The sequence below is a fragment of the Antechinus flavipes genome, chromosome 4 (assembly GCF_016432865.1).
Source record: "Antechinus flavipes isolate AdamAnt ecotype Samford, QLD, Australia chromosome 4, AdamAnt_v2, whole genome shotgun sequence".
Classification (NCBI taxonomy): Eukaryota; Metazoa; Chordata; class Mammalia; order Dasyuromorphia; family Dasyuridae; genus Antechinus; species Antechinus flavipes.
The window spans coordinates 80,829,484-80,845,785 of record NC_067401.1 but is presented as its reverse complement, the minus strand read 5'-3'; the positions used below and the strand labels follow the sequence as shown (position 1 = coordinate 80,845,785).

Here is a 16,302-nt window from a genome sequence, read left to right as displayed (position 1 = left end):
GCAAGTAATCTAATATGTGTTAAACATGTGCAATTCTTCTATACATATTTCCACAATTATCATGTTGCACAAGGAAAATCAAATCAAAAAAGAAAAAAAATGAGAAAGAAAAAAAACCAAGCAAACAACAACAAAAAAGGTGGAAATTCTATGCTGTGATCCACATTCAGTCCCCATACTCCTCTCTGGATGCAGATGGCGCTCTCTATCACAAGTCTATTAGAACTGGCCTGACTCAGGTCATGGTTGAAAAGAGCCATATCCATCAGAATTGATCATCGCAGAACTTTTTTGTTGCTGTATACAGTGTTTTCCCAGTTCTACTCACTTAGCATCAGTTCATGTAAGTCTCTCCAGGTTTTTCTAAAGTCCTCCTGATTGTTTCTTATAGAACAATAATATTCCATAACATTCATATATCATAACTTATTCAGCCATTCCCAACTGATGGGCATCCACTCAGTTTCCAGTTTCTGGCCACTACAAACAGGGCTGCCACAAACATTTTTGCACATGTGGTCCCTTTCCCTCCTTTAGGATCTCCTTGGAGTACAAGACCAGTAGAGTGTTGGATCAAAGGATATGCACAGTGTGATAACCTTTTGGACCTAGATCCAAATCACTCTCCAGCATGGTTGGATAAGTTCACAATTTCATCAACAATGCATTAGTTTCCCAGTTTCCCCACATCCCCCCTAATGTTTATTATCTTTTTCTGTCCTCTTAGCCAATCTGAGAGATGAGTAGTTGTCAGAGTTGTCTTAATTTGCATTTCTCTGATCAGCAGTGATTTAGAGCATTTTTTATATGATTAGAAATGGTTTTAATTTTTTCATCTGAAAATTGTATATTCATATCCTTTGACCATTTATCAGTTGGAGAATGGTTTGTATTCTTATAAATTTGAGTCAATTCTCTATGTATTTTAGAAATGAGAACCCTTGAATGTCAAAAACTTCCTCCAGTTTTCTACTTCCCTTCTAATCTTGTCTGCATTGGTTTTGTTTGTACAAAAAGTTTAAACTTAAAATATTAACTTTTCAAAAGAAAAAGCAGATGATGCAAATACACAAGTGGTGTGATATTAATTGCAAAGGATGTATAAGATAAGATGGGTATTTTAACAATTTATGTAACTATCTAAAAACATATCCCTTCTCTTATATCATGGAGATACTGTATTCATGTATCAATCAATATCTGTTAAATATTAGGCTTTATTTGTTGTTGTACAATTACTTTTCTCCTGAAATTGAACTATGAGGTAATTGCAGAAGATATGTTCTTGGATTTGTCCAAATCCTGATTCTGTTATAGGGCCACCTTCTGAGTATAAGTCTATTAAATGAGGTTAGATGAGACTCTCTAAAATCTCTTCCAGTTTAAAATCTATATCCATTATGCTATTTTGATGATCAAATATTTTGCTACATGGCACTTGAATCAAGGCACATCTCAAATGTCACTCCCACCATCAAAGCTTCCCTGATCATTTCTTTACCTAATCCTTGGTGAAACTGATTTTTTCCCTTCATTTAATTTCTTAACACTTTATACTCTTATTTTCATCATATTTATATTAGGAAGCATAACAAAGTACAAGGAATATCAGACTTGGAATCAGAGAACTAGGTTCAAACCTCAATTTGAGAACTTTCTAGCTATATCATCATGTGCATTCTCTAAGGCTCAGTCAACTCATCCATAAAATGGGAATAATAATACCTGTTGAATGTTTATTACAGAATAGTTGTGAAGCTCAAATGTGGCTATGTGGAGCAGCTAGGTGGTGCAGTGGATAGAGCACCAGTCCTGGAGTCAGGAGGACCTGAATTCAAATTTGGTCTCAGTCACTTAACACTTCCTAGCTGTGTGACCTTGGGCAAGTCACTTAACCCCAATTGCCTCAGCAAAACTTAAAAAAAAAAAAAAAACAAAGAGGAACAAACAATAACTTCTGTGGACTTGGTACACAGATTATTTACCACTCCTTAGCTTAAGAGTTTAAGGAAGACAGGTATTAAATGAGTTCAAGAAAAGGACTTAAAGTTAGCCAACAAATGAAAACTATTAAGTAATATATTTATTTCTGACCCCCTTTCAAAGGAACTTAAAGCGATGTGCAAATATTAGCTTATAAATCTAAATCTATGATTCTTTGAATCTCATCATTCTTGGGAGTTTATATTATATTTGATGAATAGTAAAAGAAGAAAACAAGATTAATAAAGGAAACCGATTAAGAAAGTGAGCTCACCCAGGCTCACAATTATCCTATAGCCATCTTCAAGTCCTAATATTTCTACCTTCCCAAGTCTTTTGTATGTACATTCACTATTCTTTTTTCTACTGGTCTCCTTACACCTGGACTATTCCAATAGCTTTCTGGTTGGTCTTCCTACTTCAGTTCTCTCTTATCCTGAGTCCATCCACCACTTAGCTGCCAATTTGATTTTCTAAAGGTAGTTAACCAAGTCAGCTGTATTTTTAATAAATTCCAATATCTCCCTTTTACCTCTAGGATCAATTATAAAATCTTCCAATTTTTAAAGTCCTTCATAACTTGACCCTTTTCTGCCTTTCTAGAATTCTTACATCTTATTCTTCTCCACACACTCTGTGATCCATTGACACTGGCTTTCTTACTTTTTCTCACTTTATCTCCCAACTCCAATCATTTTCATCTGCAACTCCTGGAATTCTCCCTCATTTCATCCCCATTTTTGGCTTTCTTCAAGTCTCAGCAATAAATCTTTCCCAGTCCCTATTCTTAATGTTTTCCCTCTGGAACCACCCCCAATTTATACTATGAATGGGAGATTTGATACAAAGTTGTTACATGCATCTTTCCCATTAAACTATGAGCTCCTTAAAAGATGGAACTATCTTTGGTCTTTCTTTATATCACTAGCATATAGCACAGTACCTGGAACATAGGAGGTATTTAGTAAATGCTAGTCAGTTGACCAAAATGATACCTAATTCTCTGTAGGAATAGTCCTTGAGGCAACCCAAAGGATTATGAGGCTTTCTTGATACCAATAAATTTTATTTGTCCGTAAGGTAGATGTTTTAGATGTTTTAGAATAGGAGATTCCAGAACTTAAATCCTAATGGATTTCATTCACCTCAGAAAAGAACTCTTATTTTGTGTTCATCTGAAATGCAAGATGTGCAATATGTTATAGTGGCTCTCCTAGAGATTATATTGTTGAGGAAACAGAATCTGCCAGGGATTTAGTAGCAGGAGATTCACACAGCTGGTTGGGATCAACAGTGTGAGGAGCTTCTCTTTCCAGAATATTATTCAGAAGGTAAAATTACACGTTTGGCAAGGGAAGCAGGAAAGAGATCTTAAAACAAGACTGTGAGCTTTTCTATCTGGATTTGCTACGATTATTTCATGTGTATACTGAAGTATTTCCCTAATTTTGAATTTATAATAAATACTGTGGCTTTAAAGGTATTAGGTTTTACTAAATGTTTGTTGAGTTGCATAAAATTACCTAAATGTTCTCTTTGTGTAAGAGAATTTGACAAAAATAAATATGATGAAAGTGACTACATCCGTGATTATCCTGAACACTGAACACTTGACAAGTTTAGTTTCAGGCAAAAGTAAGCAAATAAACAGAAAACATTTGTAAGAAAAAGATTTCCAACAAAAATTAAAGCCATAATTTTCACAAGGGAGGTAATGTTACTCTACTACCTTAAACTCGGGCATCACATCTGCAGTATGTAACTTTTTAAAGAGCATTTTTTCAAATTAAATCTCATTTTCCCTCACAAATATGTGGGTAGTCATTATTATCTTTGCTTTGTTGGAAATTGAGGTATAAAGACGATAACTGACGTATTCAATGTCATAAAGCTGATCAAACATGAAATCAAAATTAAAAACCAGATTATCTGACTCTCGTGTTTGCAGCTCTCCCCACTAACAAAAGGGCACAGCTGCTAAAAAGTAGCATGTAAGAAGATTTTCAGTCAAACAATCTAACTACAAATAATTCCTAGGGTTGTCTACATTTTTAAAGGGGGTTTTAGAAGAACCAATTAATCAACAAGCATTTATTAAACATTTACTATGCATGATATATTTTGTTAAATTCTGAAGATACAAAGACATATATGAAGAGTTCTTGCTGTCAAGGACTTTAACATCTACAAAGGAGACAATATGTAGATATATATGCATATGTATGTGTGCATATTATGTGTGTATTTATGTATGCTTATGTATATATATGTACATATATGCCTATATATGTGTCTATGTATATGTGTCAAAATGCAAAAAAATACATTGTAATTTCAGATGAAGAGGCACTAACAGCTGGGGGAATCAGGAAAGACATAATATAAGAAAAGTTTACTAAACTGTAGATTTCAACCTCATATGGGACTATGTAACTGAAGATGGGATTTGCAAAATTATGATTTATTAGCAATAAATGATTTTTTATTTAAATTTTTATTAGTTTTTTATTTTTCTAGATATATGTTCCAACATTCATTTTTATTAGATTTTGTGTTTCAATTTTTTTCTTCCTCCCTCACTTACCTCCTCTTCCCCAAGACAGCAAGCAATCCGATATAGGTTATATATGTATAATACTTTTTTTTAAATAAAGCTTTTTATTTTCATAACACTTGCATAGATAGTTTTCAACACTCAGTCCTGCAAAACCTTATGTTCCAATTTTTTTTCTTTCTTTCCCCCCACTCCTTCCCCTAGACGGCAATAATACAATATATGTTAAACATGTACAATTCTTCCAGATATACTTCCACAATTATCATGCTATACATATAAAAAAATCAGATCAAAGAGGAAAAAAATGAGAGAAAACAAAATGCAAGCAAACAACAAAAACAACAAAAAGTGGAAACACTGTTGTGATTCACAATTCAGTCCCACAGTCTTCTCACTGGGTGCAGATGGCTCTTTTCATCTATGTACAATACTTTTAAACATATTTCCATATGACATGTTGTGCAAGAAAAATCAGACCCAAAAAGGGAAAAAAAAAACATGAAAAAGAAAAAGCAAACAAACAAAAAAAGTGAAAATTCAGTAAATGATTTATATACCTATTTTATATGTCTACATACTTGAAGTTGCATAAAAATTTCTCAGGCAAAAAGAGGTTGTGAGTGGAAAAAAGTTTTTTAAAAAAGTTCTGATATAGGAGATGATATTTTGAACTAAACTAACCAGGATTTTTTTTTTTCTTCCTCCTTCCCCCTCCTCACTCTCTCCCCTAGATGGCAATAATCCAATATATTTTAACTATGTACAATTCTTCTATATATATTTCCACAATTATCATGCTGCACCAAAAAAAAAAAAAATCAGATCAAAGTGGAAAAAAATGAAAGAAAACAAAATGCAAGCAAACTACAAGAACAACAAAAAGTGAAAGCTAGGATTCTAAAAGGAGGAGATAGGAAGAGAGTACATATAAGACATGGAGAATGGCTTGTGAAAAGGTAAAGAGAAAAGAAATAAAATGGCATATATACAAACAGCCAACACTTATTTGACAGGACCCATGCAAATAGGGAGTTATATCTATTCTATATTTATCTATTGATATCTATCACCTATCTATCTATCTATGGTATTATTGCCTGTCTCACTTTGGAAGAAGACCAATGACATTATGAGGTGATTCTTAGGATTTAAAGGCAAAGTTGCACAAAGTCATCAGCTTTACTCTCTCTTCCAGGGTCATCCATTCTAGTGACAAAGTAAAACAGGTGATGTCCGAGGGTTGTAGCGGATGACCTTGGCATCTTTGACCATACTTCAGTTATTTTCGTGACCACTGGAACAAATCATTCTCATCTCCTCACTCTATCTCTAAAGAGTTCCAATAGTCTTGTGATGAAGAGAGCCATCTATACCCAGAGAAAGGACTGTGGGAACTGAGGGTGGTTCACAACATAAGCATTTTTATTCATTTTATTATTGTTTGCTTGAATTTTATTTTCTTTCTCATTTTTTTCTGGTGTGATTTGATTTTTCTTGTGCAGCAAGATAATTGTATAAATATGTATGCATATATTAGATTTAACATAGATTTCTTTTTTTAATAGCTTTTTATTTACAAGGTATATGCATGGTTAATTTTACAGCATTGACAATTGCCAAACCTTTTGTTCCAATTTTTTCCCTGCTTCCCCCTACTCCCTCCCCTATATGGCAGGTTGACCAATACATGTTAAATATAACATATATTTCTACCATGTTTAACATATATTGATTACTTGCTATGTGAGGGAGAAAGTAGGGGAAGGGGGGGCTCAGAACACAAGGTTCTGCAAGGATTAATGTTGAAAAATTATCCATGCATATGTTTTGAAAAATAAAAAGTTTTAAAAAAGAAAAAAGAGAGGAGTCTATAGTTGATACTAGAGGGAATGAATTGTGAAAGAGAATGACTCAATCAGACCTGTACTTTAGGAAAATCATTTTTGTAGCTGTGTGGAAGATGGATTGGAGTAGAGAGAAATGAGACAGGAAAAGCAATTAGGAGACTATTACAACAGTCAAAGTGAGAGAAGATTAAGACCTGAACTTGGTTAGTAGCTTGTGAGTGGAGAGATATTGGCAACCACTGCCATCTCTTTGATATTCTCTTATCTTTAGGTCATTATGACAGTGTTTCTCTTCCTACTGGTCTATGTTTTTCAGCGTCCTTTTAAAAAACAACAAAATCCTACAGATTTTGGGTCCTTGAGGAAAAGTTTGAAAGAGGGATCTTTCAATACCTCTTTCTTTGTTATTAGTGAATAAATTAATTTAAATTTTCTATCATTTATATATGTTATCCTAATTTAATCTTCATTACAAACCTGTGACTTGGGTATCAGTCAATCATTCAAAAAGAACTGATTAAGCATCTACTTTGAGCCAAGCACTGAAGACACAAAATCCAAACTAAAAGTCCCTACTCTTATGGTTGATGGTCTATACTTATATAAGCAGATACAAAACAAATGCAAAATAATTTCAGGGGGGGGGGAGCTAGTAACTGGAAGGGATTAGAGAAGGTTTTATTTAGGAGGTGGCTTATGAGCTGAGCTATGAAAGGGGAAGGTAAGAAGGGAGTGCTTTGCATATTTGAGGGGCAACCCATGCAAAGACATAGAAGTAGAATATGGCTTATCATGTAGTAGGATTAGAAAAAAGGCCAGTTTAAGTAGAATAATAGAGAACTATTAATAACCCTTCATTTTATAGATGAGCAAACTTAGATTTAAGAGACTCAATAAGTCTAAACCAACTTCCTGATTTTAAATTTTTCTCCACTATGACTCTTTGAATGGCATATTCATGCCTTTGGTCAAAGCATTGAGCTGAGTTCAAATTAAGCCTTTACTATTTACTATTTGTGTGACTTTGAGCAAATCTCTCCCCCTACTGATAAATGAATTCTTTCTTAATAAAATGAGCAGTTCTGCAAACTTATCCCTATGACCCTTCCCATTTTAAGGATATGGTAGGAATATGGTAGGAAGGAACTATCTTCCAGCTCTGACTCCATGGCCTTTCTTTTCTTCTTTCTTTCTTTCTTTCTTTTTTTTTTTTTTTTTTTTTAATTTAGCTTTATTCTTTTCATTCAAGAAAAATCCAGCTTCTCCAATCTCCCTTTCCCTCAATTGAAAATGAAAGAAAAACAAAATCCCAATTACCAATATGTATAATTAAGCAAATCATATTGCCATTTTGGCTATATTAAAGGTGAATCCATACATATGTCTTATTCTGCAGTCTGAGTTTCTTTACTTTTCTATCTAGAAGCGGATAGTATATTTCAAGATTAGCCTTCTGGAATTATGATAGGTCATTATGCTGATCAGAGTTCCTAAGTCTTTCAAAGTTGTTTGTCTTTACAATATTGTTGTCCTTACATAAACTATTTTACTAGTTCTGTTCACTTGACTTTTTTCATATACATCTCTGGCTTCTCTGAAATCATCATATTCATTATTTCATACAGAATAATAATATTCTATGACATTTCTTTACCATAACTTGTCTATCCATTTCTCAGTTGATAGTTAGCTCCTCAGATTTAATTCTTTGTCACCTCCAAAAAGGCTACAAATATTTTGGGGAATTCTTAGCTAGAGTTTTGCTAAGTTCTTAGTTTTGCTAAGAACTTAACCTTCTTCACTCTCTGTGATTCTCTTTTCTCCTTTTCATTTCTATTTCACTGTTGGACAAAATATATTTCTTGTAATGAACTTTATGTGTGTATGTATTCATCCTTCTTTTGACTATTTCAGATGAATTATATCCATGTGACATTCATTTCCCCACACTTTCCTCTGTTTATACAGATTTATACTTACATAGTCTGATTATGTAAGATAATTTCCCATAACCTTCCTTTTGCTTCTAGTGTATTCATCTTCCTTCTCTTTCCATTTTTCTTTTAAGATTTTCAAGATATAACAGAACTATTCCCAGGTCCTCTATTTAGACTCTGTATGTCTAAGTAGATTGCCACTATGATTTCTGATAATGATAGAATTCAGAAGGGACATATGTATCATCTCCTCATAATGGAAAGCTTTTTAAGCTCCTTATGATTATTTTCTAGTTAATGTTAATATCTGTGATATTCAAGGTTTCTACACAGCACTGGTTTTTTCATCAGGAATGCATGAAAATCCCTTATTCATTAGAGATCCACTTTCCCCCTATAGAATTATAGTCTGTTTTTCCTGGGTAACTAATCCTATATCCTTTTGGAATAGTTATCCAAGTTCTCTGTTCCTTTACAATGCCTATTAAAGAGTGCATGATTCTTATTGGGTACTTAAATATTTGTTCTCTTGCTGTTTGCAGTATTTTTTCTTTAACTTTGAAGCTCTAGATTTTTACTCTGAGTTTATAGTATTGCTAGTTTTTATTTTTTATTAATTTATATTTTTAGGAATTTTTATTTGGTGTTTCTTTTAGGAGATGATCCACTTTGTGCTCTAGTCCTATAAGATTGGACAGTTTTCTTTTAAGATTTCTTGAAATAGGATATCTAGGTTCTCTCTCTTTTGTGGGGGAGGCAAAAAGGTCATATCTTTCAAGGAGCCCAGCAATTCTTAATTTTTTTTTTCTCTCAATCAGTGTTCCACATCAGTTGATTTGCTATGAGATATCTTACATTTAAATCAGTCTTTCAATTTTGCTTCACTATTTCTTTTTGGCTCTTGGAATTCTTCTATGGCTTCTATTTGGTTCAATCTAATTTTCAGGAAGTTTGTTACTTTGGCAAAGCATTATACCTTATGCCAAAATATGTTAGAGAATATGTTCATTCTTTATCTAATCATTTCATTTATGGCTCTCATTTTTTTCTCTAAAATTTTTTTTTTAGAACTCTCATTTAATTTTTTTAAAATTAAACTTTTGTTTCATCTCTTACAAGACTTTTAATTGAATTTGTGTCCAAGATGTGTTTTGACTTGAGGTCTTCCTTATAGATATTTTGGAATCATTCTCTTCCTTTTAGATTTGTATCTTGGTTCAGGATTCCTGGTCAGAATGAGAGAGCTGAAGAGAAGCTTAAGGCATCAGTCCCTCAACCCACTAATAGAGGTGCTTATACTAATATCTCATTAAAAAAAAATGAACTGGCAAAGAAGAAAGAACCCCACCACTGAATTATATTATGGGAACAGGGAAGACCAGGATTCATCTTCAGAAGGGGACACATTAATAAAAACAGCTTCTCCCCCAAATGGCTCTCTGCCCAGAAAGAATTTATAGAAAAACTCATAAAAGAATTCAAAAATCAAATGAGAGAAGTTGAGGAAAAACTAAAGAAAAAAATTAAAATCATCCAAGAAAAACAAGAAGCTTATTAAGAAAAAAAGTTAACCAACTAGAAAAAGAAGTACAGTGTCTCAAAGATGAAAATAATGCTTTGAAAATTAGAATTGGGCAAGGGGAAGCCAGTGAAGCTATAAGAATCAAGAAATAACAAAACAGATTATAAAGAATGAGAAAATAGAACAAAATGTAAAACATCTTATAAGAAAAATGACAGATGCAGAGAACAGATCAAGAAGAGAAAATATAAGAATAATTGGACTGCCAGAAAGTTCTGGCCAAAAAAAGAACCTTGATATAACAATACAGGAAATAATCCAAGAAAATTGTCCTGGAGTGATAGAACACGACGGCAAAGTAGAAACAGAACAATCCAATGATCGATCACCTCCTCAAAGATATCCTGTGTGAAAAACACAGAAATATTATTGTTAAATTTCAAAACCTCCAGATCAAGGAGAAATTTTGCAAGAAACAAGAAAAAACAATTCAAATATATTGGATCTACAATTATAATTGTACAAGACTTAGCAGCAGCTACAATAAAAGACTAGGCCCTGGAATCATATCTACCAACAATCAAAACAACTAGGCCTGTAGCCAAAAATATCACATCCAGCAAAATTATCTATAATCCTGAATGAGAAAAAATGGATATTCAATAAACTTGCAGATTTTCAGGATTTTCTATCAACCAAACCTGAACTTAACAGAAAATTTAACATAGAAAAGCCAATGTGAAAGATCAGTTTTGAGAATAGGGTAGTTCAAAAGAAAGATTGGCAAGTTAAGGTAAAAATAAAATCATGTTATACAAATGAAGAGGAGGGCTTGTAGTTCCGAAAACTCACACTGGGAACAGGTTCAATAGGCAACATTATATATACACCATGAAGGATATGGCACCCTCCAAAGGATATAGCACCCCCCAAAATCTTTAAAGAAATAAGGGGGGAGGAATGGGCCGATGGGGAAGCAAAGGGTGAGGGAAGAAAGCAAGAGAGGGATCCTTGGGTAGGGGAAGATTATGTAATAGCAAGGCAAGTTATGGAGCAGAAATTAATTAAAGAGTCAGCAAGGATAGGAAAGACATATGTGTTTATGTGGAATGGGTTTGAATGTGTATGTATCTATATGTCTATATATGTATACAGAAATATATCTTTTCTTAAATGTAGCATGCTTGGGAGTGGTTGGGGGGGATGAAAGGGAGGAAAAAAGAATAAAGTAAGGTTAGCAGCAGGGAATCAAAGGACAATTTACAAGGAAATAAAGAAAAAATGGTCATTCATGAATATAATTTATTCTACTAATATTTCTTGATCTGGTAATTTGTTATTATATATTTTGAATTTTTCCTCATAATCTGGGGAATGACTTAAGAAATTGTGGTACATGAATGTAATTAACTATTACTGTGCTGTACAGAGAAGCAAAGAAAGAACTATACAAACTGATGCAAAGGGAAATAAGTCAATATGAAAGCAATACAGATAATAATTACAATAGTGTAAATGGAAAAAAGCAAAGGACCAAAAAAATAAAAAGTAAATGTAATAAAAATATAAAAATCAAACCAGCTTCATGAAGAGATATGAGAAAACACCTTTAACCTACCCCTTTGTGGTGGGTATTACACATATTTTTGGACTTTTTCAACTTATTGATCAGTTGTACTAACTTCTTTTTCCATCTGCAAAAATATATTTTTTACTATATAGGATAGCTCTCTGGAAAGAGGAGAAAGAAGGATACTTGGGATAACTATAGTGATTTAAGAAACAAAAAAAATCAATAAAAATTGATTTAAAAATTTTAAGAAGTCAGCATTTGCTATTCATGTTAATTGTTTTAGAATCTTAGGAATTAAAAGTTTAGAAGACCTTAAATATTATATAGCCCAAGTATTATTAACCTTTTTTTATGTGTTGGACTCCCTTGGCAACTGGGTAAAAATAGTGAACCTCTTCTCAAATAACATGTTAAAACAATTTTAAGTCATTTTTTTTCTTTTTTTTTTCCCCTGAGGCATTTGGGGTTAAGTGACTTGTTCAGGGTCACACAACTAGGAAGTGTTAAATAAGTCTGAGGCCAAATTTGAACTCAGGTCCTCCTGACTTCAGGGTTGGTGCTCTATCCACTGCACCACCTAGCTGCCCCTAAATCATTTTTTAAATTTTTTAATTGAATTAATTTTAATTGACTCAAATTTATGAGAACACAAGCCATTCTTCAGTTGATAAATAAAGGACACGAATATACAATTTTCAGACAGAAAAATTAAAACCATTTCTAGTCACATGAAAAAATGCTCTAAATCACTATTGTCAAGGCAAATTGACAACTTGGAGGTACCACCACACACTTCTCAGAGTGACTAAGATGACAGGAAAAGATAATGATATATTCTGGTGGATGTGGGAAAATTGGGACACTAACACATTGTGAGTAGAGTCCTGAACTGATCCAACCATTCTGGAGAGCAATTTAGAGTTATGCCCAAGGGCTATCAAACTGTGCATACCCAGCAGGGTCTCTATTGGGTCTGTATCTCAAAGGGATCATAAAAAAGGGAAAAAGACCCACATGTGCAAAAAATGTTTTTAAGCAGTCCTTTTTGTAGTGGCTAGGAACTGGAAATTGAGTGGATGCCCACCAGTTGGAGAACAGCTGAATAAGTTATCTACATTATAAGTTATATACATACATTTGAATATATAAATTATATACATGAGTGTAATGGAATATTATTATTCTATAAGAAATGATGAACAGACTGATTTCAGAAGGGCCCGGAGAGACTGATGCTAAGTGAAGTGAGAACATTGTACACAAAGAGAAATAAGAGAATATTGTACACAACAAGATTGTGTGATATCAATTCTGGTGAACTTGGTTCTTTTTTAACAACTAGTTGATTCAGGCCAATTCTAATAGACTTGTAATGGAGAGAGCCATCTCCATCCAAGGTGAGGACTATGGGGACTAAATATGGAACACAACAGTATTTTTACTTTTTTTGTTGTTTGCTTCTTTTTTTCCTCTTATTTTTTTTCCCCTTTTTGATTAGATTTTTCTTGTGCAACATGATAAATGTGGAAATCTGTTTAGAAGAATTGCACACATTTAACCTTTACTGGATTACTTGCTGCCTAGGGGAGGGGGAAGAGGGGAAAGAAGGGAGAAAAATTTGGAACACAGGGTTTTGCAAAACTTCTTTGCATGTATTTTGAAAATAAAAAGCTATTCTTTTAAATTTTTTATTTAAATTTATTTTAAAAATAAAATTATTTTTAATATACATTAAAAAAAAAAGTGCCAAATTCTCTCCAACTTCAGGCCTTCCCCCAACGCCCTCACACATCCCTTGAGAAGATAAGCAATATGACACTCATTATACATGTGAAGTCATGCAAAACATTTCTATATTAGCCATGTTGGGAAAAAAAATTCCAAGAAAAAAAGTGAAAAATAATATGCTTCAGTTTGCACTTCGAAACCATCAGTTTTCTCTCTGGAACTGGGTAGCATTTTTCAACATAAATTCTTTCGAATTGTCCTCGCTTAATGTATTGATCAGAATAGAGCTTTCACAGTTGATCATTATTTCAATATTGTTATTACTGTGTACAATGTTCTCCTTGTTTTATTCAATTCAGTTTGCATCAGTTTATATGTCTTCAGATTTTTCTGAAACCATCCTGCTCAACATTTCTTATTGTCCAATAGTACTGCATTATAATCATATACCGCAATTAATTTAATCACTCCCCAATTGATGGGTATCAATCATTCAGTTTCCAAGGGGAGGAAAAACTTATCGCATAAAATAAAATGTTATGAAAGAAATAAATTATATTGAAAGTTTCCAAGAAAAAATATTACTGCATATGTTGCAAATGAAACCATTTATATAGAAAGTTGAGAAGAAAAAAAATTTTATTGCATAAAATAAAATGTTACAAAGGAAACCAGTTATACTGAAAGTTATCAAAACAATGAAAACAAACCTAAGTTCCCAGATTTCTTGGTTAGATGCCCTATCTAGCTTCTGTGCCTGTTTTCAAGATAAATGCGAGGCCGCCCAGCGGAAGATCGCACAGGTAGCCTGGACCTGCGCCAGGTCTCACACGCAGACGCCCGAGTCTCGATCCCGTGCTCTTTAAGAGCGCCGATTGGGGAGGAGGTGCGCACAGTTGGGGGCAGGAAGCGCTTCGGGCCACCTGTCATTAAGGAGACACCGGGGCTTGCAGCAACAAAGCCAGAGCCATCCGGGTGTCACCGGAGCCGTCATCTCCTCCCTCCCTCCCTCCTTCTCCGGCCCTATCCCGTGGGGGGGAGGGGAGGCGAGCAGGAGGAAGTTGAGGCGTAAACAGGATCAGGCTTAGCTGCCAGGGGAGGAGTGGGGCGGGCGGTGTAAATGGGGGAGGTCCCAAGCAGGCCAGGCCACCTGCACAGAAACGTAGACTTGTAGTGGGGCATCCTCGGCCCCGGGCCGCCAGGTCTGTTCCCTTTTGCTACCCTTCTTCCCTCTCTCCGCCACCTCCCGATTCTTTAGCTGCGCCCGCAGCTGCAGCGTGGGGCCGGGTTGAGGGGGCTCCGGGACACCTCGGCCCTGGGCCGGCGGGCGGGCTAACGCCGCGGGCTCCGCTTTCCTGCCCCCTCCCCCTCTTCATTTCCCCGGGCTGGCGCGAGCCCCCGCGCGCCCGCCTGCGCGCCCTTTGCGCAGCGCCGGGGTGTCCCCGCGCGCGCGGGCCAGGCCGCGAGCCGGGGGAGCCCGGGGAGGGAGGGAGGGAGAGGGCGAGCGGGAGAGCGAGTGAGCTCCCGCATTCGAACCTCCCTCGCAAAGGCTCTTTCCGCCCCACAATGCACCGCGGCGGGCAGCCTTTGAAAAAGCGGCGCGGCTCATTCAAGATGGCGGAGCTCGACCAGTTGCCTGATGAGAGTGAGTAGCACCTCTAATCGCCCCCCCTCCCCCTCCTCCCCGCCGGCTGCCCGCCTCGGGGCTGCCCGGGCCCGGACGGGGGGCGTGGGGGCCCTGCCCCGCGCCCGACGGGCGTGCGGCTGCCGGACCCGCCGCCCTCCCCGCACCCTGGGGTTACCGCCGCTGCCGTCTCCGCCTTTGTTATGGTGTCTCTGGGTGTTGGGTTGTGTTGTTGTGAGAGCGCCGGGGCCGGAAACCGAAAGCCCCGGAGCCCGGGCTAGCGGCCTCCCTCCCCCTCCCCCTCTCACTCTGGCCGGGGCCCTGGACCGGGGAGTGCGGGGGCATTCCTGGAGGCAGTCTCCGAAGACGTAGTTATGGAAGTCTCTGGTCCCGGGGCCAGGGCAAGGTCGGGCTGGGGCGGCCGGTGGACGCTGCCCCTGTTCAGGCCCCCTCACCCCGCATCTTGCCCCGGCCCCCATCCTGGTGTCTTCAGCCACCCGTGTCTCCTCCCTGCGGGCTCCCTCCCGCTCCCCTATAGCAGCCCGGGTGGGGTGGCCACCTTATGGAAACATTTCCGTGTCAGGGCCCCTGCCCCTTCTCCTGGGTGTACCCTCGATGCCCTCCCCAGGTGACACAGGTGTCTAGACAGCCCCTCACCTACCCTCATCCCAGGAGCCCCGCTGTGTGTACGTGGGTCCGTAGGGAAGACTCCCAGAGTTCTATGTCAACATACAGACCTGGCCAGCAGGGCATATGTGACAGCCACATTGTATCTTCATGCAGGTGATCGTGTTCACTTCGTGCAGTTGAGTTAAGCCCAGACATATTTGTGTTTAGTGAAGTATACACATTCACGCTATTTATGCATACTTCTAATGGAGTAGCTATAAAAAGCTAACTACCTAAGGGACCTAGTGTACTTCACATATTGAAATAGGCAGGTTTGATTCACAAATCCCTTTGTAAATGAGCAGTGTTGATATGCTGATATATTGATGATGTGGATATACATCATCAATTTAGTTTGTTACAATTCTTGAGGGACTTTTTTTTTTTTTTAAATGTGAATCAGTTAGGATATATTAAGCACTCACCATGTGCCAGGCACTTTGCTAAGAGTAGGATACAAAGAAACAAGAGTCCCCACTCTCTAGGAGCTCATAGTCTGTTCCAGACAATATGCAAACAATTGTGAACAAACAAGCTGTCCGCAGGATAAATTAGAGATGATATAGTCTCAATCACTGGTAAAAGCTCATAGTGTACAAGGAAGTTGGGTGTAAGGAATAAGAAACTGTTAAACATCTTTTTTTTTTGGGTGGACCCTTAGTTCTTTATGTATTTATAGATAAGGCCACACATAGTTCTGTGAATTAACTCCACAAAAATGTTATCAAAAAGTCAAATGAGTAAAGATATGTATTAATGTCAGCAGAGGTTTTAAAATCACTACAGAAAAATCCTTATGACATTGTCAAAGTACTTTTTTGTAGATCCTTGTTTCAATATATGATCTGCATTGCCAGGTTTT

The 16,302-nt window shown here is 36.6% G+C and overlaps 1 protein-coding gene across 2 annotated transcripts in view; it reads left to right on the top strand.

Annotated features, from left to right (window-relative positions):
• The first annotated feature begins 14,641 nt into the window (after nucleotides 1-14,641).
• LIN9 (lin-9 DREAM MuvB core complex component) overlaps nucleotides 14,642-16,302 on the top strand; it is an 83,913-nt gene continuing 82,252 nt past the window's right edge. Inside the window, exon 1 of one of the 2 annotated variants that reach the window (XM_051993415.1) lies at nucleotides 14,642-14,792. In XM_051993415.1, coding sequence (XP_051849375.1) covers nucleotides 14,714-14,792 — 79 coding nt within the window. In that variant the 5' untranslated portion in view covers nucleotides 14,642-14,713. The remainder of the gene's footprint in view (nucleotides 14,793-16,302) is intronic. The other variant, XM_051993414.1, reaches the window with a different exon arrangement.